General features: G+C 49.3%; 1 protein-coding gene across 1 annotated transcript in view; it reads right to left on the reverse strand.

Moving 5' to 3' along the window:
- TTLL4 (tubulin tyrosine ligase like 4) overlaps positions 1-23,659 on the reverse strand; it is a 26,373-nt gene continuing 2,714 nt past the window's right edge. Inside the window, exons 2-19 of the mRNA XM_056496031.1 lie at positions 18,110-19,357; positions 17,344-17,453; positions 16,884-16,929; positions 14,834-14,958; positions 14,332-14,442; positions 13,325-13,401; positions 12,495-12,689; positions 12,329-12,411; positions 11,133-11,261; positions 10,409-10,531; positions 8,817-8,915; positions 8,121-8,255; positions 7,268-7,405; positions 5,331-5,433; positions 4,618-4,828; positions 2,312-2,382; positions 1,642-1,724; positions 1-849 (exon numbers count right to left, since the gene is read on the reverse strand). Coding sequence (XP_056352006.1) covers positions 708-849; positions 1,642-1,724; positions 2,312-2,382; positions 4,618-4,828; positions 5,331-5,433; positions 7,268-7,405; positions 8,121-8,255; positions 8,817-8,915; positions 10,409-10,531; positions 11,133-11,261; positions 12,329-12,411; positions 12,495-12,689; positions 13,325-13,401; positions 14,332-14,442; positions 14,834-14,958; positions 16,884-16,929; positions 17,344-17,453; positions 18,110-19,335 — 3,207 coding nt within the window. The 5' untranslated portion in view covers positions 19,336-19,357 and the 3' untranslated portion in view covers positions 1-707. The remainder of the gene's footprint in view (positions 850-1,641; positions 1,725-2,311; positions 2,383-4,617; positions 4,829-5,330; positions 5,434-7,267; positions 7,406-8,120; positions 8,256-8,816; positions 8,916-10,408; positions 10,532-11,132; positions 11,262-12,328; positions 12,412-12,494; positions 12,690-13,324; positions 13,402-14,331; positions 14,443-14,833; positions 14,959-16,883; positions 16,930-17,343; positions 17,454-18,109; positions 19,358-23,659) is intronic.

The following is a 23,659-nucleotide window of genomic DNA, read 5'->3' on the forward strand; positions in this document are numbered from 1 at the left end:
GCGGTTGAGTGTTAAAATTTAATAGAAATCCTTGAGAAACAAAGGGAAAATAGAGAGCAGACCCAGGAGAAGAGCACTAGCCTGCAGGGCACACCAGAGAACCAATGGCCCTGAGAAGGATGCTCCCTCCCCAGCAGGCCCTACTGCCCCCACAAACAAACTGGAGCCACACTGGTACCCGTGGTCTCTCTTGAGCTGTGATGTGCAAGCAATCCTGCAGGGCCTGCTTCTGGGGGTGGGCAGGATGCTGGCACAGACATTCAGAAAGGATAAAACTGGGCAGTTTTCCCTCCCAGACTGGGGACTTATCTGCAGGGCCCAGGCTGCAGCAGGGCAAGAGCAGACTCAGCTGCCAGCAACTCAGGACGCAGACACAGGTGAGCAAGGGCTTAGCCTGTGATGACCGGGGATAAGAAGGGCAGGCTCAGCCAGCTCCAACACAGCAAAGAAACCACCATGTCAGGCTTTAAGAACAGTCTAGGACAAAGGCCAGATAACCTCCACTTCCTCAGGCTTTGCCACTTGTTTTAAAACCTCAAGTCACATAAGTCTCCTCTTTGCCCAGGAAAACATCCCTCTCTACAACCAGCCCCAAAACAAGTGTGCAGTGCAAGGGGCTCCCACAGTCCTTGATCTACAGAGCCAGCTCCTGTCTCTTCCTTTGAGGTAGGTTGATATGTCCCCAGGGAGGGACAGTGGCTGCTTGGTCACATCACCAGGGCAGTGTCAGAGAGGCAGCCAGCAGGTCTCTGGTTGGCTCCACCAGTGCACTTGTTGAGAGGTAAGCTCTGAGTAGGGCTGGGCTCCAGGCATCTTGTGAGATCCTCACCAGCTGAAGGGAGGCATGTGCTGCAACAAAAAGGAGACCCTGAGCTTCTTAGGGACAGTGAGAAAGAACCGAAAGAACCATGGTGCAATAATCATCTGCTGTATCATGACACATGGACTCAGAGATAGAGCTGCCAGGCTCACCTACTCCATCGCCCATCCCAGGCAGCACCACTGACCCCAACAGGTATTCCAATATCAGCAGGACTACAGGGTCACAGCTTAGTCTCCCTGTCTGTGTGTAAACCCAACTCCACCCTGGCCTCAGCACAGGAAGAGTGATGACCTTTCTCATAGAACCAGAGACCAGGGGTGTGCCTCCCCTTCACTTTGGCTTACCCAAACTCCAGTCCTCCACCTCTGCAGGAAGCTGTCAGCAGCCCAGCTTTGCTTGGAGAAGCCAGGAGATTGTAACAGACTTGGAGGCCACACTGTTCCCCCAGCCAATGCTGCAGCTGAGAGCCTCTGCTCACTGTTAACCACAGTGTCCACAGAAGTGATACAAGTTCCAATGTAGGGAATATCTTGTCAGCATGTTCTCACCATGACAGCTCCAAGTATCACCTAATCTGGCTGTTCTGAGCTTCATTCTAAGCTGGGTGTACAGTGCCAAAGAGACATGCCCAGTTGCACAGATATCATGCCAGCCCCATCTGTTGGCTCTCCACGGAGCAGAGGCTTCAGAGCCTGTAAATCAACCTGCTCCTCTCCCCTTAAATAAAGCTGCTTTTCGGGCTGCCGGTTTTCTACCAGGACACCAGTCCAAAAGCCACACTATGAACACCATGAACGTCATAGCCAGTGCAAACTCACCCCAGTCTGTCCAGTTCCAGTTTGCTGAAGCCGTTTGACTGAATGCTACTCTTCTGGAGGAACAACGACTTTGGCAATGACCACTGTGAGAGGAGAGGAAGACAACAGAATGGCTACTTAAGTCGTGTCAAAAATCCCTCAAGCCTGCTGTGCTTTGCCATAGGCTGCCCTAGAGAGCTTCAGCTAGAGCTGCCTCACTGCTGCGCATTGTCACTGCCACCAGACTGTTCCCAGAATAGCAAACAGAACAATCTTTGCTCTCTGCCTAATGAATCCCTCTGCTGAAAGTGGGAGTAGAGCACCTCAAGGTTCAAAAGAGTGGATTTCTTTCAGAGTAACATTCTGCTGTAAGGCACAGAAGTGACAGAGACTATTCCCTCACAGAGAGGAACAATAGGTAGGCCAGATGCCAAATATGTAGGGCTGTGCCCAGTGCACCCAAAGATATTCAGATGCAAAATACTTGCAGATCTGATATACTGCTCATGGCTTCATGTTTGTGGGAAATAGGGCAGCATGGGTTTTTCCAGACTCCTGGAGGCCTTGGCAAAGAGGGAAGAAGGCAAACAGGTAGGACAGGAGGCAGAGGAAGCAGAACAAGCAGGATCTCTACCCAACTCTGTGCAGGTAAACAACCATCTCTGTCTACCTTACCCACAGTTATACGCACCATCTGGGCCAAATCCGTCCCTGCCCCAGTGTGGTAACCTTTGACACACCAGTTCTTCAGTAGCTCCAGACCTGGGAAGTGACAGAAGACAGTAAGTGAGAACAAACAGCCAGGTTTACAAAGAGTTAAGCCTTCCCAGCTGAGGGCATGCAAATATGCTGCACTGACCACATAGCACATGCTATGCAATAACTACTTGAACACATGCTCGAGTGCCAGCAAACAGGGGTAAACCAAGGGCGTTCACCCTTTGTACGAACAAACATCAGTGCGTGGGCTGCTGCAGTGCTTGCCTTCCTCCCAGGGAGCCAAGACATTCCTTGCAGCAGGCTCAGTGGAACAGGGAAACTGGGGCAACACAGGATTTGCCGAATTAGACCAGATTGGCTGTCCCCCTGAGCCCAGTGCCTGCCAACAGCAGTACCTGATTTGGGCTGCACCGGTGAAAGTTCCCAGCGTGCAAATGTAGAGCAGCTTTGCTGTCATCGACCCCTTTCCCAGAGGAGGGCAGCTCAGGCAACCTCCTCCTTGCACAGCACTGATCAGCTGCAGCATCCCAGTGCATCATCTCCTCCCTACAGGGATTGATCCAGAGCTTGACCTGGGCTGAAACTTCCTTCCTGACAGAGGGCAAGAATGGCACAAGCCGAGATCATCGCTGGTATGACTGGAAGGGACCAATCCTCTCATCACATACAAGACATGGTGCTCCAGAGCACAGCAAGGTCATTTTGAAGCACAACCATGTGTTCAACTGCACTGAACAGGCTCCACTTCCTCCAGGGCTCCCTTCTAGCTGTCCCCACTACAGCCAAGCACACTGCTCTTGGCTGACACAGAAATATTGAGAAATCCAGGACTACTCCCATCCTGTTTTCTTATTTAAGAGCCTTAGGGTCATAGCAGAAGGCTAGGGTGACTTGAGAATTAAGAACCAGCAGAACAATGGCTAGTCCATTGATGCTGTCCAGCTAGGATTACTATGATTTTCTATAAGATACAAGGAGAAATCCTTGCTGTCCAAAGCCTGCTCCTTGGTGACCTTTCAGCAAGTCCCAGAACCTTGTAAAAATCGCCCACAGGTCAGGGGCCAAGAGGAGCAGGGCAGCTCAGATGCCTTGTCCCGGGTCTGTGCACCAGCCTGGGCTTTGCATCTTGCTGGCTAGGGAAAGAGGAGTGCTTCATGGAACACAGGGGCATGGGAAGGGGATAGGGGAAAGGTGAATTCTGCTCAGAGGTAAAGACCAATGATGGGATAGAGCAAATCTGCTCACTTGGCTTCTTTGGGAAAGCTGTAGCACTGAGCCAGGACCCGTGCCTGAGCAGCAAAATTCAGGGCAGCACTTCAGTGAGGATGATGACAGAATCTTTCTTCCAGCTGATGGAAGATCATCCAGCAAAGATACTAGCAAGGAAAAGGATGACACGTGCTGACAATACAGCCAGAGAAGGCTATGATGTTACCATCTCTCTGTGAAAGACTGCTACTGACCCCTTTGATACTTGCTTTAACACCAGCAAAAAGTGACAAAAGCATTTTTTCTTCTTTCTCTCCTTGACAGCCATGTGAGGAACACACATACAGTCACTGCAGTGGAGGACCAGCTCCTCCAGAAGCCTCTCCATATAGATTGGATGAAAAGCCCTGAGCCACAGTCTCTTTTTATTTTCTCTAACCCTTCATGCTAGACCTCACTATCTCTCTCTCCCAAATAGCTTATACTGCTGCCCTGATAGAGACAACCCTGGGTGAGAAGGAATTGGTCCAGCCCAGCTATGCCTTGTTAAAGGACAGTGTTTTTTATTAAAATACAGAATCGTGTCCTGAAAGCATGGAGTGTTACCTAGATTTCTAGTGTTTAGGAAAAATTTCCATTTGTATGCTGACTGTTTTTCATCAATCAGAAAGCTGCAGGAGACCAGGGAATAGGCCAAATTTTTCCTTCACAGATCACTAGTCAGGAGCAAAGCCCAGCAAATCCAGCTGTTTCTCCCTCAAAAGAGAGCAGAGGAACACAGTAAGAGGCCAAAGCTACAGGTTGAAGGCAAAAATCTCAGTCTGCTTCATGCTCAGAGCACCTAGAAGTGATGGTGCTGTGCGTACCAGAACAGTTATCACCTCTCATCAAGTCAGAATAAGCTTTTTGTGATATTTGAAGCAGTCTGGGAAGGTAACACATTTCCTAGGGGTTAGTATGCAGGCAGGCAGCTCCCCCTCAACACGCATAGCTCAGAAGTCTCCCACGCCTGCTGGCAGGCAGCCTGCCTGAGTCAGGTGGCTGCGCCAGGCTTTGGAGGGCAGTTACCTTTGTGCCTATTCAAGTAGTATTTGAGCTCCCACTGGGTCACCAAGATGTTAAAGTAACGAGGCTGCTCGAAGAAGCGCAGGTACCGCATGGAGATGTGGCTGGGGAACACCCGCTCAAACTGCCCACGCCGGGAATACTCATCCTCTGTCTCCACCAGGATGCGAACGTCATCTGGAGTCAGGATGTCCAAGACAGAAGAATAAAAATCCTGCACACAAGAACAACCCAAGGTCAAGAAGAAGCACATCTCAAACAGAGGTTTCCATGTGCCTGAGATCTTTGGGACAAAGGCCACATGCAAACTGTGGAAGGAATCTAGGCTCAGTGGTGACACCAACACTGCACAGAGCTGAAGAGAACACCAATTCTGCAGCCCAGCCTCTCTTTAAGTACATTGCCAGGAGGCACACAAGGCCAGTGGCCCTACTAACCTGCACAGGGACATAAGAAGGAACAGGCAGTCCTCAGACTGAGGATTCGTGGGTGATGTGCCTCTCAGCATATGCAGAATGTATAGATGAGTCAGTGAGACAATGGCTTAACCCATTTATTTCTGACCAACTGTCTTGTAACCCACTGGAGCCCAAGTTCACCCCATCATCTGGCTGACCCCAAAGAAGAGAACAATCTGAAGAGGGACAGATATGTGGGACTGGCTGGGACATGGGCTTGGCCTGATGGTGAAAATAACAGAGGAGGTTGTTTTGTACCTGGTCAGGTATCTTCTGCATCAAGTAATAGGCCTTCTTCATCTTCTCTGCTTTCAAATGCTCAGATACTGGCTTGGGCTTCTCCTTCAAAGCACTGCCCAGACTGAGGACACAAGAGAAACAATAGAGCATTTAAGTGGAGAAAATGAAGTCCTGTAATGGCAAAGCTGCTCCCAGCAACTTCTAAGAGAGTAATGACACCCTCGTGTAAATGACATGGAGGAGAGAACACTTTCTCCAAGGACTTCATTAGTTCTGAAATCAGTAATGGATCCACAGCCTTGTGCATCAGCATTGAACCTGGGAAGGCTGTGGGCAGGGAAATTAGGAGGTCTTCCAGACCCTCACTAAGGCATTTCAGTGTTCCTTCACCCAAAAGGTGAGCCATCACCTCACAATCACATGGGATGCAAGAGGGTCAGATGCACCATGACATGATTCACAACACATGAAGCCTGGTGGGATCTCATGTTTACATCCCACTTGGAACACAGCTTCCTAACTGAAAACACAGGGATGGGGGTACAGGTACTCAGTACTGGTAGTGTACAAGGAAGAAGAAAACTCTTAGAACAAAAACTTCCTCTGGCAATATCCAAGCACTCTCAGGACTCAAATTCAGACACATCCCGTGGGAACTCATGGCCTTTTCTAGTATCTGACCAGCAATCATCTATTCTAAGCTCCAACTGAACCATTTGAGGATGCCAGAATCTGGGAAATACTTGTTGAAAACCTTTTAACCCATCTATCAACATAATTTGGTTTTTTTCTTGCTGCTGCAAAACTTATTAGCTGCATGCAGATCCAAACAGGGAGAGCAGAACCTTGAGTCTGTGCTGCATGGTGCTTGGGGAACATACAGATCTACTTGAATTCTGCCCATATGAAAAAAAAAAAACCCTTCATATGCTTCCCAGGACAGGAAATACAGTTAAACAAGCTTGCCTCTGGATGCAAGAAATGTGGCAATGCATCATGTGAACCATGTTAAGGATCCACTTAATCCCCTGCAGGTCCTTCTAAGGACACCTGCCTTCAGCACTTCCACTGGAAGTGGCAAACCAGCATGTGATCAAAGCACCGCAGATGAGCTGGTGAGAGCTCCCCATCTGGAACAGGCCCATGTTTCAAGCATCTCCACTGAAGGCACAGGGCACTCAGAGGGCAAGAGTCACATCTTTTGGCATGCCCACATATCACTGCATGCTGGTGCTTAACCCAGCAAGCTGACCCTTCAGCGACATATGGCCAGCAGTTACTCTGCTGCAGGGAACACACGGGTTTCCTTCCAGCCATCAGGTTTGAAACCAGGATAAGCCTGAGCTGTGGTGAAACACAGAAGGATTAGGGGCCTGGCTGGACACACACCCAGGAATTAGCATTCAGCAAAAAACCAGCCATGTTCGCTGCCAAGTAAGACTGCGCACACCTCCACCCATAGGTTGGCAACATGCGACACCTGCAGTCCTGCCTAAAGAACTATCACTCCAGCATTTACAAAATAACAGGTGCTCCTCTTGCTCCAGGCAGCAGCATGTCAGTTCTGATAAGTCAGAGGGTAAGTGGATCCAGCCCTAACAGAGCCAGCCAATCCTCCAAGCAAACAGACAGGCAATGAAACTTAGCATCATATTAGTTCTGGCAGGAGGAAGGACAAGAGAGCACGACTTGACTAACTGCAGAGCAAGCACAAATTACATTGGCCTTACTTCCAACTATGGATTTGCAGAGAGGGCATAAATGCTTGTGCCTTGAAGAGACCACAGGAACCAGATACTCAGGCAATGAGGCAAGTTCTTTGGACCCACAGCTGAAGCACCAGCAAGCACAGGCTATCAACAGCTAGAAGCCAGAGCTTGTTGAGCTCCAAGCAACCTCCCAGATAAAATCCCTCAAGAAAAAAGCCTGCTTCTCTGACAGAGAAGGGGACTAACCTGCAGGTAGAATCACTTCTTGTCTGTGTCCTTGAGGCCATACTGTCCATACTGGGCAGAACAAAGCCAGCGAGGTTGAGGAGGTCCCGAATCATCTGGCCCTTGATGCTCACATCCAGTGGGGAGTTGGAGTGGAGGCTGCAGAGAGGAAGCATCACAGCCTGAGTGCTAGAATGGAGGTGTTGAGCCCCATGGCCCTAAGTTATTACTGACAGGGATACAAACACCAGCCTGTCCCTTGCCTTATGAAACCAGCCATAAAACACTCAGAGAAAAATCCTGACAATAGCTCTTTGAAGGGGAGGCTTCCTATCAGAAATAGATAATTTTTCCATCTCTTCCCAAGTTTGCTAGAAATAGGCAAATCCATCCCCAGAGCTCTGTGTACATGGCTCTGTGTACAGCTCATGACCACCCACTCTCTCAGACAGAAGGGGCCATTCTTGGTTACCCTGCAGCTCCTGGCCCTGCCTGCACAGCTGACACCACACGGTCAGATGCCATCAGGAAGCAGAGAATGGTGCACGAGGCAGTGAAACTGCTGATTGCTTCTGCCCACGCAAAGAAATCTCTGCCATCACCCGTTCTGTACAAGATACATTCCTCCTTGGCCTTCCTTTTTTAACATACTCTTTCCTGGCTCTAGCTGGAGCATGCCCAGCAAAGCTTTCTGAGCTGCAGATAAATGTTGCTTTCACAGACAGGGAGGGCTTTGATTCCTGCAATCTGGAGACGGAGGCTTCAAAACCCATAGTCTTTCAGCATAGGCTACAGGAGGCACTGCAAGCCAAACTCACTCTGTAGTAAAAGAAAGGCTATTATCCACTCTGCTGTGACTCAGAATACGCTTTACCTTGGGGAAATGTTGACTTCTAAGATCCAGGGCTTGAGGTTTTCATCCAGCATGATATCAAATCCAAACAGCTCATGGCAACAATAAGGCCGGCGCACGTACATCTTCACCAGGCTGTTCACGTAGGGCTCAGAACTGCAAGCCAAGAAAAAAAATGTTTGTTTCTAACAGTCAGACAGATAGCAGAGCTCTGGCTGTTCACAGCACGTGTTGACAGTTCTGAAAGTGTAATGCAGCCACGTGCTGTGGGAGCAGGTGGGCTGAGGGACCAACACAGGGCTGTGAGTTGCTGCTGCTTCACCACGCATGGATCCAGCACTGCATCCTGAGCATCCCTGCTGTGTCAGGTAGCATCTCCCTCTGAATACAAGATTTATCCTGCACCAGGGACCATTCTCTCAGGCTTCCAGGCAAAGCAGGGGAGTGGGTGACAAGCTGGGCAATTTTGGGTACACTGCACTGTCCTGGCCTTCAGGCAGGTCAGGGAAATGTAAGGTCTATCTACCCACTGCAGCTACTTTAGCAGGAGCATAAGTAACAGGATGAAAGCAGGGATCTGCAGAGAAATACTGAAGCTAACAGCAGTGATACAATTTCAATTAAAAGCAAAAGGGCCAGGCTGAGAAGGGGACTGGAGAGTCAAAGGGGCCAGGGTGCACCTCACAGACACACAGAGCAATAGGTGCCAAGACTCACGCAATGATGGTTTTGATAACGATGTCCTTAATCTTCTCCCAGATGGCCTCACTATTAACTCCCTTCTGGGTCAGGTAACTCCAGAGAGCTTTGAGTGCCCTGTCAGAGAGAAAGCAAAGGAAGTAGCTCTGTAGCCCCTTGCTGCTGGTGGTTGAAAGCAACATAGGGGAACCCTGACACCACTCTTCCCTGGCATGGCAATCCTCCTGACATTCTCAAACCTCTCAGTTCCTAGTTGCTGCTCTCCCCAGCGTGGCCCCTGGTCTTGAAGGCCCAAGCTACTAGGAACATGAATCTGTCATAGGCTTCTCTCAGCACAGTCCCAAATTAGCACATGAGCAAGGTAAGTCAGGCCCAGATCTTGTCTTCCCTCCCCCTCCATGTCCTCAGCAAACCTCCCCTTCCTAGAGGCCTTCCCCCGCAGCACTGCAAAGCAGTTCAGCAGGAATCCAACAAGACCCCAAAAATGTTGTAGTTGAAGCTTGAGGATTGAAAAAAAAATTCTGGAAAATGTGGTTAACAAGATGGTATGGAGGAGCATCTATGCTTTTACAGGAGCTTCCCACACCACACTGAGTGGTGCAAACTACTCTGACACCAAGCCAAGGATGCTCAGATATTTCTCAAGTGAGTCCATGTGGCTAATGGCCAGGAATCCAAAGGTCACGCTTCCTGCATACAAGATGGAGTGGATTACAGCCACACTTATCTTTAACATAGGAGCAGCCAGCTTTGACTTGCATGCAAGTATGGAAAACCCACACAATTTCACCCCCACACAATTGCAACTGCTGAAAGGCAGGAGACCCTGCTAAAAGTCACAATGGAGGAAGAGACCACTGTGCAGCACGTCCAGGTCTAAGCAATCCAGCCACAGCCAAACACCTTCTGCAACTCCCTTTGAAATGCAGTAGCCCTGCCCAGGCTGATAATTGAGAACTCTATCCTGCACTATTTTTAAAAGGGTTCAAACACCACCATGGAATCAGAGACAAGTTCCTGGGACTTGCATCCATTCACCCATGGGAGAGCAAGGAATGTGAACTCCTGCAAGATTGCAGCCCTCCTCCCAAAGGCCTAGAAATGGCACCACTGCTCCTATTCCCACTGAGTAACACATAAACTAACAGTTCTAAACCAAGGCTGTCCCCTTCTCTGCCTCCACAGCAAACTCAAGAATTAGACAGGGAGAAGCTCCCATCTAGCCAATTTAATATTAATTCAATATTAATTCAATATCTAACAAAATCCAATCAGATTCTGCTTTAACCACATTCCATCATCCCCACAATAGGTGAATGGGATGAATGAGCAGAGATGAGTCCAGCATTGGAAGCAGGGAATGGCACAGACACAGGCAGGAAGAACAGCATCTACAGCTCAAGCAGCAATGGACAGGATGAGTCACAAGTCAAGGAGACCATCCAGATTCCACTGACACTAACTCATGCTAAAATCTCTCTGTTCTTTCAGTTTCCCAAGTAAGCAGGTGGTACACAAAGCAAGTTCAAGTTTCGGGTAAGAAAACTGAAAAGTGTCTGACTTAATGAGAAATAGAAAGAGCTACCTTGTACCCTAAAAGCAGTACCTACCATTTGTGTCCCTGACAAGCAGTCTCATCCGAGTTGGATTTGTACTCCGTGTTCTTCTTGTTCACACTGTAGTTGGTCAAGTGCATGAACTTGTTGCTGAGGCTATCCATTGAGTAGGAGTACCTGGAGGAGGCAAGAGAAACACAAGCTGTCTGAGACTGAAGTGGCTGTCCCCAGGTCCACCAGACAGGTACAGATGTTGTTGTCATCTCAGACCACTCTCAGCCATCCACCAGCCCTGTTGCCTGCAGCTCACAGGCCCAGAACAAAACATGAGACAGAACTGCCTTGGGACAGTGGAATGCAATCCCACCCTCATAGAATGTCCTCAAGGAATAAAAGCCAGAGCATCAGTGAGCAGAAGCACTCATGCAACTGCAGCAGCCTGAGGCAATACAATAAAAACTGGAAGAAACATCTCAGTTTCTGGTGTGCCAGCTTTTATGCAGAATGTAGCACAGGCGACATATTTCAAGAACTGCTTTACACTGAGCTGATCTTTCATTGGGAAGGCTGGATGTAGGCAGCATCCTCTCACATTCCCTTTCAACAGTCACCTGCAGCGACCCCGTGTGTTTCCACACTGCTTCTTAAGCAAGCAAGATACAGCTTTCAGCATCATCCTTACAGGGGATGACCTCCTGCCCCAGCCAAGGCAGGTACCACAGCCACAGATGCCTGGGCACCAAGGCAGCCCCCAGCATTGCTCTCCTGCACAACCTACTTGCAGCTAGCAAAGCGAACCAATCCATCCTTGAACAGGTAGACCCTGAGGGGATCATAGCAAGTGACGTAAACATAGATCCTCAGGTCAAACTTCTTCCCGCCAATGAGGTAGGGTTTGTGCAGGTATCTGCAGAGGGAAGTAAGCACATAAGGGTTATGATTTTTATATGCAGGAACATCTCTAACCCCCAATTGAGAAGCCCTGGCAAAACAAGGGACCAATGCAGAAGCCTTTTTGCACAGTATTTCCAAGTTAATCACCCCACAGATAAAATAGGAGAAAGAGCAGCTCTCCCATTCACAAGGAGCTCCTGCAGCACAAAAGCAGTTCTTTCTGTTCAGTTCCATTTTGAAGAGATTTTCCCCGGTTTTAAGGCACAGTAGCTTTTTCACACCCACAATGCTGATCGCAATATTCAGGAACATCTAAGACATGCGGTACACCACAGATGGTTTTGTACAGTGAGCAGAAACAGTCGGGTATTTTAATCCAAATGATTTGATTATTCATCCCAGAAGTTCATGATTTTCCATAGGAAAGTTTATCTCTTTGCATGGAGAGCGGACAGGGAGAACTAACAAGCAAACACAACAGCTCCCTGTCTGCCAAACATTGCAGTTTTCCTGCCCGCACAAGAATCTTCCCAGAAAGCAACCTCAAATCAAGATGAACTATTCCACTTTTCTGCAGAAGGAGAAGGAGATTGAGAACTCTGTTATTTCAAGAAAATCCTTTGACTAACATCTACATGCACTAAGACTCTTACTGAACCATTCTAACTTGGATAAGAACAAATCTTTGACAATTACCACCTCTTCCCTGGGACTTCTCTTCCCACTGTGCTTGTGTGAACTGGATAAGGTTTGTCTCCAAACATGCCAAACCCCAGAGTACAGAGCAGTGGGAGCTAAATCACAGCAGAGCTGAAGCTGTCCACCTGCCAGCTCCAGAAAGCTCATGAAAACAAGTTGTGTCTGAGACCTCAAATATCTACACAGAGACAGCAACACTCCAGTAAGTCCAGCTGCAGCTGACAGAGCCAAACTTCCAGCAGCAGGACAACCAGACAGTCTCCAGATGCAAATCAGGTACTTCTGCTTTGCCACACAGTGCAGGGGCCCAGCACTGGCCAGAGATACAAGACACTAAGAGGTCCCAGGCCATGTGTCAACTTTGGTTTTATATTCACTCACCTCTGTACTAGCAGTGGTCTCCTCTTGGGGAGCTGGCTCCATTTGTGGATGACCTGGATACCAATGCCTCTTGCTGATGCTGGCTGAAAAACACAAACAAGAAAGGATCAGATCTTCTCCCTGCACCTACAAAAGGACAGAGGATTGAGTTCTGCTTTACACCTACTGGTTTCACAATCCATTTCTGTCGGCTAGCTCCTTCCTCCCATGCTTTCCTGAGTAATTTGATGTCCTGGGGCAGGATGAAGGATTGAGGGAAGAAATTAAACTCCTTTTTCCCACAGCGAGCCTGCATCTTCAACAGGTTGCGCCACAGGCGGTCCTTCCTTCCAATTTGAAATGAACCGGGGAAGTGGTTTAGCTGGAAAGGAACACAGATGCTCTGAGATCTCTTTGCTTTCCCAACTCCTTGCCCACCCCTTCCTGCCCCCTTGGCAGAGGATATGTCCTTTCTGAATACAGTGCAGGGTGTCAGTCTTTGCACCCCTCTCAAGATTCCACCCAAACTGATTCCACCTACTGACACTTCGCAGGGACAAACCGCATAGTTTAGAGCATCACAGCTCTTCAGAACGGGTATGTACTTGTAACAGATACCAAACCTTTGGTCCCTCACAGGTTCTCAAGCCATGAGCCACACCTGACTGTTCTGTGATCAGAGTAAGGTACATGCCCTTCACTGCACTGGCAGCGAGGGTACTGTCCCTACCCCTCAGTTCTGCCAGAGGAAGGACTGCTTTAAGCAGCAATGATTGAATTTAAAGAAGCTCACAGATAAACACAGTTTGGCTACAGCTTCAGTCTGGACAAGCCACCCTCACAGCGGAGATGCTCCTCCAGCTATGCCTGTCTCTCGGACTTCTCTCCTAGTTCTGGAAGGGACACTGCAGGGACAGCTTTCACAGCAAACACCTGGTCCTGAGAAGAGGGGCATCCAAATTGCTTCCAACACACTCTCCATGCACATGAAGGAGGTCAGCCAAAAACAGCCCCTACCTTTTGGTGCTCCCTGATGGCTTTGAAGCCAGGGGATTTCATGTGGTGGCCCCAGCAACCCAGCCAGTCATTGTTTTCTGCAGGAAAAACAGAAAAGTCCATGACTGAGTATCCTGCCACCCACAACAGCCTCTCAACCCACAGCACCCCATCTCCTTGGGCTAGCAGAAGCTTGCCAGGGATGCTGCACAGCTATAGCACAAAGCACTCATACTCGCTACTGCAAAGCAGCCAAAGCAAGGGCTGTGAGTAGCATCCAGTTAACCAAGTGGATCTTATCCTTGCAAATATTACTGGTTGCAAGAAAAGGCACAGGGTCAAGGAATGCCTTTAATTCCTCAGCATCCGGTGATTAATTCCTCTGCATTCCAGCTGGCAAAGAAAGCAGCTGGCTAATGAATGCTGCACTGCTGATGGACATGTAGGATGCCAAAACTTCTTAGGACTTCCTTTGCCCTCCATGTCTCATTATAGCCACAAAACAGTTTGTGCAGAGGTCTCCTGATTCATGTAGGAGTCCCATAAATACTTTCAGGAGATCACATTCCAGAGTATGGATCATAGCTGCAAATGCTCAGCACTTCTCTACAAATCTCTTCTGTGACAAGATTCCCAACCCTGAGGTCTCTGGCTATGGTCAGAGAAGATGCCTTCCTTCTCAGTACATGGGGACAAGGAGCAGCACTGCTGGGCCTGGCACTACTGAGGGCCAGCCTCCTCAGAGTAGCAAGCCAGAGCAAACTTGCCTCACATTTGCCTCAGTTCCTGACAGCCCAGGAGCAAGTCCTTGTGGCCTATGCCAGGAAAAAGCCAAGAGGCAGATAAGACCCCATTGGGACCCACAGATTTTGGATACTGCAGGTCAGACAGGCAAACACATGAACCCAGCATCCTGCAGTGGATGCCAAGCCTGTATTGCTTCTGCTCTGTTCTTTGCAGGCATGCCACCTTCTTGTGTCTATGTGCTGGAGGCAAGGAAGGACACAACGTTGCCTCCCCCAACTTACTTTTGCTCACTCTGAAGTGGGACCGGCCAATGGTTTGCTTCACTATGTTAGGTGTGACTCTGCACATTTTCCATCGCAGCAGCTTCCTCTGCTCCCAAGGCAGCTTTTCCACTAGGAAAACAAAAAGTTAAAGACTGAAGGAAAACAAGCACAATACTTGGATTTACTACAGCTGCAAAATCATTATGGCTTGCTGCGCAGGCACCAGGCTGTAGACAAGGTTGCATACCCCTCATTGCACAACAGTCATGGCACAGAAGACTCCAGAGCTGGGGGAGACCCAGGACACTGGAACACTTAGTGACAGCCTGAGTCATGCTCCGGACAATGGAAGCAACACAGTTTACTGCAGCCATTTGGATCTCACACCAGTGGTGGGTCTCATCATGGGAAGGGTTAAGGGCAGCCCTGCCAGCCAGCTGCAGGTTGTGTGCTAGTACCACTTGCTCCCTAATAAAGGGCTGGCCAGTCTCACCCTGTGCAACAACAGACTCTGGCTCACCTGTCTCATCCCGAGTACTGAAGTAGATTGTTGGAGGCACATTAGGGAATAAACTGCACACAAGAGCTGGTTTGAGCACTTTGTCTTGAGCTTCAGCAGGTTGGGCCAGGCACTCGATGCAACTCCTAAGAAACATGAAGCAGTAGGCAGCTGTCTAAAAGTGAAAAATAACAAAGGAAGAGGGAAGCCGGAAGGAGCCCTAATCTGGGTATCAGGAATTCGCACCATCATTGCAATGCGGTGCAAGCAATGGGCACTAGGGTCAGTAACTCAGTCTGCAGCAGTGGGGGGTGAGTCTGCAATGAATGCACATGCCAAGTAACCACTGTGGGGTTTGTGATTTTCTGGGGCAAGGAGTGGAGTTTTTTACATGACAAACCTGCTAACGTTGTCCAAGGGGTGGAGATTGTAACACACGTGATTTAACTGCTGCGACCCTCATGGTTTTACTGTGTTGCAGGAAAGAGAGATTTACCCACTGTATGTACACCTTACCACAGCAAGCCCCAATACCTGGAAGGAGGGATAGAATTTGTAATGTTTCTATTAAGGTTGTGATAAAGTGAAAAGTAGGGTTTGCAATGAACATATATTCAAATATATGCCACTGCAGCCAGTGGAAGCCACACCAGAGCAATACAATAAGAAAGAAAGAGTAGCAAAAGAAAAGGAACTACAACACATTATTGCCAATCTCTCAGGCCACCCCTTGCCTCACTGAAGGGACTGAGTATAGCTTGTTGGAAAAGAATTGGAGACCAGGATGGGGGAAGAAGCAGTTTTCTCAAAGTCCTTGTTGCTTTTTTTTCTTTTCAGTATTAAAATCAATAATTAGAAGTTTGTTAACTGGCAAAGGATTATATTGGTTAAAATTTTCTAGCACAAAACTGGTTTTGCCCACAACAAAATGAAGACAGGAAGACAGCTGCAAAGGTTTCAAGGCCAGGCCAGCACACAGCCTGCACAAAGAAGTGGTCAACATCCCTCCTTCCTTGCTACAAGAGGCATTTAGCCCAAGCACTGCTTCCCCATTTGCCCCAGAGGCCAAACAGACACATCCTGTCAGAAACAGCTGCTTTAAACAGGGCCAGTTTACATCACCTCTGCAGGACTTTCACAACAACATGTGCACGCCCAGAGCTCTGCAGCACCCTAAGGCTCAACACTTTCTAACAGAAAGCCTTGCTTGTCTCCCAGATTAGTGATGACATTAGGGGAAGCAGCAAGTTGTCAGGCAGTCAGCAAAGCCTGAGGCAGCCCCCGTGCAAGACCAGCTCCCACTGCTGGATGGGCAAAAACAGGTCCAACAAAGGTCAGCCAGGAGTCATGAAGGCAGGGCTCCCTAGACAAAGATTCTCCCAAAAGCTCAAGAAAATCCCAGGCTCCAGGACTTGTCTATAGGATGCTATGCTGAGACATGAAACTCCAAGGAGCTTCTGCAATTTCTGGCCCAGGACACCTCCACTCTGCTTCATCTGCCAGGCAATGACACTGCAAGAGCATAATTTATTCCAGTAAACCTAAATCAGCAACTGTCAGTGCAAGTGAAATTAAGACCCCTGTTTTGCTGGAGTCAGTGCATCCTTAGCACTTTACAGGCTGTGGCCTGTAACAAAAGAGGTAGTTCTAGTCTGCAGGGTAGCAAGGAAACTTGCTTTGCCTGGCACATCTGTTCCTACCTTTACTCCTTTACCAAACATGCTACCGTGTCCTCTGTCACCATGGAGGGCAAAGATGATAGAATCACAGAATATGCTGATTTGGAAGGGACCCACAAGGATCATCAAGTCCAGTTCCCTGCCCTGCACAGCACCATTCCCAAGAGTCACACCATGTGCCCGAGAGCACTGTCCAAATGTTTCCTGAACTCTGTCAGCTTGGTGCTGCAGCCATTTCCCTGGGGAGCCTGTTCCAGTGCCCAGCCACTGTGAAGAACTTTTTCTAATTCCAACCTAAAACTCCCCTGAGACAACTTCAGGCCATTCCCTTGGGTCCTTGGACAAGTCTGGAAATATATGCTAAATTCAGTGCACTGTTTACAGATACTAACCTGGATCCAGGAGACACATCAGCATCAGAGGAAGCATCTGAGTCACCTGCAGGAAGGAACAAACTCAAGTTTTGTCTCCTTGAGGAATGAGTACACACAGAATTAGGAAGAGAGGAAACATGCTCCAGGGGACAGAACCTTCCAGCTGCCCCAAATCCTTGGATCCTGCCCACCAATTAGGTTTGTAAAAACAGGGAAGGGAGCAGAGCTGACAGCCCTGCAGAGAGAGGAGATGAGTAAGCTCTGGAGAAGGACAGTGGTGAGCCTTAGCTTCCCCCCGGAAGGAACCCATGCAGTTCCTCCTTGCTGTTACATCACTTTTGGGTTTAGCAGATCTTGAAATGACAGCATGAATGTAAGACAAGAGGGGCAGCTGTGCTCACCCCCAGCTCCCAGACAGTTCCTGCACTACCCACATTGAGGCATGGAGCATAGCCCTCCCTGGGGAACCAGCACTCACTGTCCTCATACTCCTCCTGACTGCAGCTCTCATCCAGACCATCAGGAAGTTCTTCCTCTGCTTCGTCCTGGGGATGGCTCAGCTCCAGCAGTGACTTCTTAGCAGTAGCACTGGGAAAAAGGACATCACATCAAAAGGAATGGCACATGCTTTCCAGGGCCAAAAACCCAGAAGCCCATGAGGCAGCATGAGATAATGCAATGGGCAAGGGAATGTACAAGCACTCACCCTAAGCTAGCAAGATGGGGAGGCCCCAGACCATGCTCTGGAACATATTGCAGAGCAGCTAGAAAGAAGAGGAACAAGGACACCCTCTCCCAGCAGGAGAGCAGGAGCTACATGTTCTCACACCCTTTCTATCCTGTATTAGTTCTGTGTTCATTTATGAACCCATGTCTCTGACTAGGAAGGGCTGGCTTAACAGCAGGCTTCATTCAGCATTATGTGCAGAGCTAACCACTGCAGGCAAGGCCCCCAACTGAGGAGAACAAACTAGAAATGCCACACAGTAATACCATGCTGTGGTTGAAGGAAAAGGCAGAAAAGCTTGGAGCCATCCTGAGGGCCTGTGTTGAGCTGGGGGTTGCAGGAAGATGCCCCACCCACTAGGATGCTGCAGCTGGGTTTTGCTCATGGACACAGCCCATGGTTATCCTTATGGCCACCTTGTACTGCCCACAGTGCATCCCCTCCCAACACGCAGAGATGCAACAGCCAGCCTGGCACATCCTGCCACAGCCTCCCTCCTCCTCCTGCCTCTACTTACTTAAGCCTTCCTGGGACCACAGTCTGGGCCTGTTTCTCCTCTTTCTCCAGCTGGATGGTGGACACTCGTGCTGCCACTTCAGAGATGGCAGTGAAGTGCAGAGGCTCTGTTCTGGCCAGGCGGCTCCCCGCACACAGAGGGCTGAGCATGCCCTCGGGACAGCAGCCGGTGCTGCAGCCGGGAGCGCCGGCACGCGAGGCTAAGGGACGGTCACCGATCCGCTCAGTGCCCGTAAGGCTCGAGTTACTGCTAAGGCGATGGCTCCCCAGCTCCAGGTTCAGGGGAGCCATGGTTTCTTTCCGGATGATCTGCACTCCGGCATGCTGCCTCCTCCTGCTGTTCCGGTTGGACAGGCTGCTCACATTCATAAGGCCAGAACTTTCAACTTGGCACCCAAAGCCTCTGTGTGTGACAGCCTGACTAGGTAGCTGCTGCACAGCCTTCAAGAGGCTCTTCTCCAGCTCCTTCTCTTTTGAGCTGTGAAGTCTCCCCTTAGCGTCGTCCAACGAGCACTGCTCCTTCCTGAGGATCGCACTGCTTGGCACAGGGGTAAGGGAGGGGATTGTGTTTTGCTCTGACACAACGCTGCTGTTCGTCACTGCTCTGTTGATCAGGCTGCTAGGGAAGCTGTCTCTATTGTCTCTGCAGTGGGACCATGAAACAGCAGGAAAACTCCGGGTGTTTTCCACCTTTTTCATCTTCAGTGACTGCAGACAAGGCACTTTAGCACCGCTTGACCATAGGAAGGAGTTGTTACCGAGCACTGGTCTAGAGGAGCTGGCAGCCTGCTGACCTGAGCTGAGGGCAGAGCCTTTGACCCCAGCTCCAGAGCGCTCCTCTGCCAGCAGGCAGGGCTTCATCAGCATGGAAGACATCACCCTTCTCGTGACAGAGCCAGTGTGTGGAGGGCTTTGGAGGCTGTCTTCAGTGGGCTGTGCATGGCATAGTGACGGTGAGCGCAAGAGGCAGGACTGCTGTAGAGGGATCCCTGAGGGGAGCAGGATGCGATCCTGGAAAGCACTTTCACATCTTTCCTCTAAATTCCACACGGGTTTTGCCTGCTGCTGAGCGAGGCACCAGGCCCAGCACGGCTCAGGTCTTTCTGCTGAAAGGGTGCCTGACTCCAGCCCAATGCTCTTCTGCTGTTTGGGGCCCAGATTAGCATGGTCTGGTCCTGCAGACGCCATGTAGAGCCATAGCATGTGAGGCACAAGCACATCAGTCATCTACAACAGCATCTTTGCTGGCCTGAAACAAAAGGACAGCATGAAAGACACTGTTGCCCTGTCAGGGCACAACACCCAACCCAATGCCACATGAGGAAAGCAGGGTGAGTTGCTTTTCCTGCAGGATGGAAACCACATCTCCCATTTATTGAGCTCACCAAGAGTCTCCTGAGACCAAGTCAAAGAACGGCTGGCATCTCTCATGAAACCAGAGGATGCAAAAAGCAATGTAAAGAGAGCCATCTGCAGGAAAGCCTGTACCCTGCAAACACACAGGAGTGCCTGACTACCAGCCAGGGCCATGGGGTAGCAGCCCCAGCACAGTCATCCTGTCTGCAACATGAAGCTGCCTGCCTGGGACCCACATAACAGCTGGAGCCCACTCCTACAGGTCTATGTCTCCAACATCAGCCTCCTGACTCTGCCACAAGCCCCAAAATGTCTTTTTATTTTTTCTCCCTGCTCCATAAAGCTTCAGCTCACTAAGTTACACAACTAGGTGAGAACCTCAGACCTTGCTTTTAAAAAGAACATGTTTCGCACGTAGTTTTTAAAAGGATGTTTTCTCAAAAATGTTTTCTCAAAAAGCTCAGTGAGGGCTAAAGGCTTCCTATAGAGCTCAGGACTGAGAAGCCAGCAAGAAGTAAATGCAAGGCTGTTCTAAAATCAACACATCTGTTTCCAGCAGAGACTGGCAGTACTGTGCACAATACATTTCTCCTCACTGCAGTCCCACAGAAAAGTCTCCTGCAAGGAGCAAACTGGCAGACCACAGAGCTGCAGATGTAAGTGTCCTGAATCTTCCTAGAATGAACTATTGCACCATACCTGCAACAGCCTCTTGCCTGAGGAGAAGGGAAAAGAGAAAACAAACCACTAGCCAGTTACTGCTTTAACACATGCCTGGAGGGCCCCTGGATACAGCTGCGATAGGAATTTGCATTCCAAGCAGGCTGGCTGGTTCTTCCACCTTCCAGCTCTCACACACTTGCATGTTTAAAAAGAAGGATAAGCAGTGCATCAACCATCACACTTTTCTTTTCCTTGCTATGCACATACACACTCATTTCTCACCTGAAAGACAAGCCTCATATGCAGCAGTTAAAATGTAGCTTGGAGACCCTGAGGTTGCTCTGTAGCACCATCACAGCAGCTCACACCACCACAAGGCTGGGTCAGACAGACCTACACCTGTGAGACTTTCTCAAGTTGTGAATCAGCTCCAGTCTCTAGCACGTACCAGGTCAGCAGCATCTCAGCCAGAGGATGTAGGAGATGGAGCATCCCATGCAGAATCCTATAGGAACTACACACTCTCAAGGAGAGCTGCTACCCTGCCAAGTTCTGCAAGGAAATACAGAAGGTGCAAAGTCCATTCCACGCCCATAGGGCTGCATTGCTTGTTAGTGCTTATATGGTCATGCTGAGAATTCCTGATAAGGACAGGGTGCCTACATCCCAGTGGGAGCTGCAGCCCAGAGGGGCTCCAAGCCCCACAGAAGAGAATCCCACAAATGATTCCATTGCTACCCAATCTGCCCCCAGCAGCAAACCTGACTGTGTTGTGACATTCACAGCGATTAGCACAGAGTGAAGAAGCTGTGGCTCAGATGCTGCCACCTGCCCAGCTCAAATTTCCACCAGTAAATAAGGGAGCGGAGCTTGGTTTCCACATGCTGCCAGCCCCCCCCGCCCAGATGCACTCGGCTCACAAGTGCACTCGCGGACCACAAATTGACCCTAAGACACCAGCGAACATAGGTGCTAAAGAGCAAATGAAAATCCAAGGAGAATGAAAGTGTTCCTGCCTAGAGGGTCTGTCACTGTGGCATCACCACGCGCTGCCAGTCTGTCCATTGCCTGCACTCTCACCATCGCCTGCACTCTCACCCGGCTGCAAACGACCTTGTAAAACCAGCCTGAAGTGAAAGCCATCTGTGCCTCATCTCCACCCGGCTTTACAGCTATCAGTGGATCATCCTACTGTAAAAATAAAAGTGATGTGGCCTAATGAAGTTGTAACAAGGGCTGTGAATCTTACAGCCAGCTTATACACAGGTGTGAAAATGCCAGCAGAAGCCCTGTGTGACCCTGATCTGGAGTAAGTGACAATGGTAGCACAGATGTGACTGACACAGACATGGGAGTACTGCTGACAGCTGTGACTGCCAGGGTGGAGGTCTGGCCATGGCACAGCCTTAGCTAATACTGCCTGGAACCCAGCCCCACAGTAGCAGACAAAAATGTGCTGAGCTTGCCCATCTCCAGAGCAGTTTTGTCATGAAGTTGTAGAAGTGTCTGGGCCAGCCAGCACAGGGGAGGGGTGTGCAAGAAGCAGCGGCTGCATAAGAAAGCTGCAGGTCCTTTAGTACAGCTTTCAGGTAAAGCCTAGGTTGGCCAACAGCTAGTCACCATCACTGTTTCCCTGTGGAGACACAGGAGCTCAGAGATAGGGGCAGGAGGGGCAGGAAGGATGAAAGCAAGGTGCTCCCAACAGGGGGCAGGTCAGGATACACCCAGACTGATAGCACCAGCACCTGCCACCTGTCCTTCCTCCATTCACACTTCCTGCATGCCAGTACAACCAACTCTAATGTCTACCTGAAAACTGTCTCCCATCCTTACTGCAAGGACAGCTTGACAAAGCAGCTGCTGAGCATCCAAGAGACCTGACAGAGATGGAGGGAGGCATCTTCACATGCCAGGCTGTGGTCACAACAGGACAGCAGCTGCCACATCTCTGTAGCTCTGGGCAGGAACCATGCCACCTGCCCCAGGGTAAACTCCTGCTGGTTACCAACAGGGAAGTTTTCCCTTTATGTTTAATTCAGTTGGAGTTTTGGGATGGACGAAGGTCACAGTTTGATGCAATCCCTAGTTCTGCCAACCCAACTCTACAACAAAGGAGCTGGAGTCTGTTCTGCATCTCACAATGGCAATAAAAGTACACTTGTGAAATTTTACTGTAGAAACATAAGCTAGGGAAACTAGCTGGTGAACTGGCCATGCTGGAATTCAAACCCAACCAAGTAATTAATGGATTTTGGCTTGGACTTATTAACACACAATACAGAGGCCAAAGCTGTCACTGTTGGAGTGACTGAACAGCTGGACTTGCTTACACTTATTCTGCCAGCACCTTTTATTGCCACACAGCTTGCTTGCAAGTGTTGGGAGGTCAGTCAGAGCACTGCTTCAGCCTGTACAAATGCCACATCACAAGAGCACAGGTGAACACGTGCCCCAGCCTCTGTGCACCCCAGTATGCATCAGTCAAAATCCTTTCTTCCAACCTGAGCCCCACTGCAGCATGTGCTCCTCTAATGGCAGCATGGCAGCTCCTCACAGTCCTGTTCCAAACAGGAAAGGTCAAGACCTTAAGAGCCCGGGTGTTCACATCATCCCACTGTTAGAGTTTGGCTATGGAGGTTATTTTAAGTGCAGCTTGGTGACACACTTAAAATAACAAGAGCTTGTAAATGTATGCACCACAAGCTGACCTGATAATGTGTTGTCAGCCGCACACAGCCTGAAGCCACAAGGAGGAGAAATTAGACAACTGCAATTGCTATTGCTTTTTATGCCATTTCAGGGTGCATATTCTGTTCTGTTCTTTATGATTAAAAAGGATAACACCTTTTTCTAAATGAGACCTGAGTTCACACCAAGTTCCTCACTCGCAGCTCTGGGACTTTTGATTAAAGCTTGAACAAGCAAGTTAACAACAATGCAAAACAAACAGATTTTTAAACCAATATGTATTTCAAAATAAGGGTTTGTATCACTTCAAAAAATTTAAAACTTTGAACAAGATCAACAACATCAATCTAATACCAACTGAGTGCCTAAAACTGCTCCAACAGCTGATAGCTAGGTACAAACCTGTGTTTCAACAGCATGGAAATACCCCTCCCTCCCCTACATCAGCTCCAAGAAACAAATGGCCTCAAGGTCAGTCACACACCAAGCCAAAGCACCTGAGGACCCCAGCAAGTTCAAGCTGAAGAGCAGAGAGTGTTGCTGGCCACAATTTGTCCATGAGGACAACACAGCTCAGAGCCAGCTTGGCCACCACAGAAATGATGCTGGGTACAACAGCCTGGTGTGCTGCTTTGCCACACAGTTAAGCATCACTGTTCCCTCTCAGGTTCAGTATCATCCTTGCAGGACCAGATTTTATGTGGAAATCCAGAGGATGACAACCAATTTCTGTCCTAATTGAGACCAAGTTTTTGCTTGGCCACTCAGGTAAAAAAACAAAAAAATACCAGTAAAAAAATCAACCTCTGTGAGAATGCATCAGCAAATTCCACCTGCATCCCAG

Source organism: Oenanthe melanoleuca, chromosome 7 (assembly GCF_029582105.1).
Source record: "Oenanthe melanoleuca isolate GR-GAL-2019-014 chromosome 7, OMel1.0, whole genome shotgun sequence".
NCBI classification, from domain to species: Eukaryota; Metazoa; Chordata; class Aves; order Passeriformes; family Muscicapidae; genus Oenanthe; species Oenanthe melanoleuca.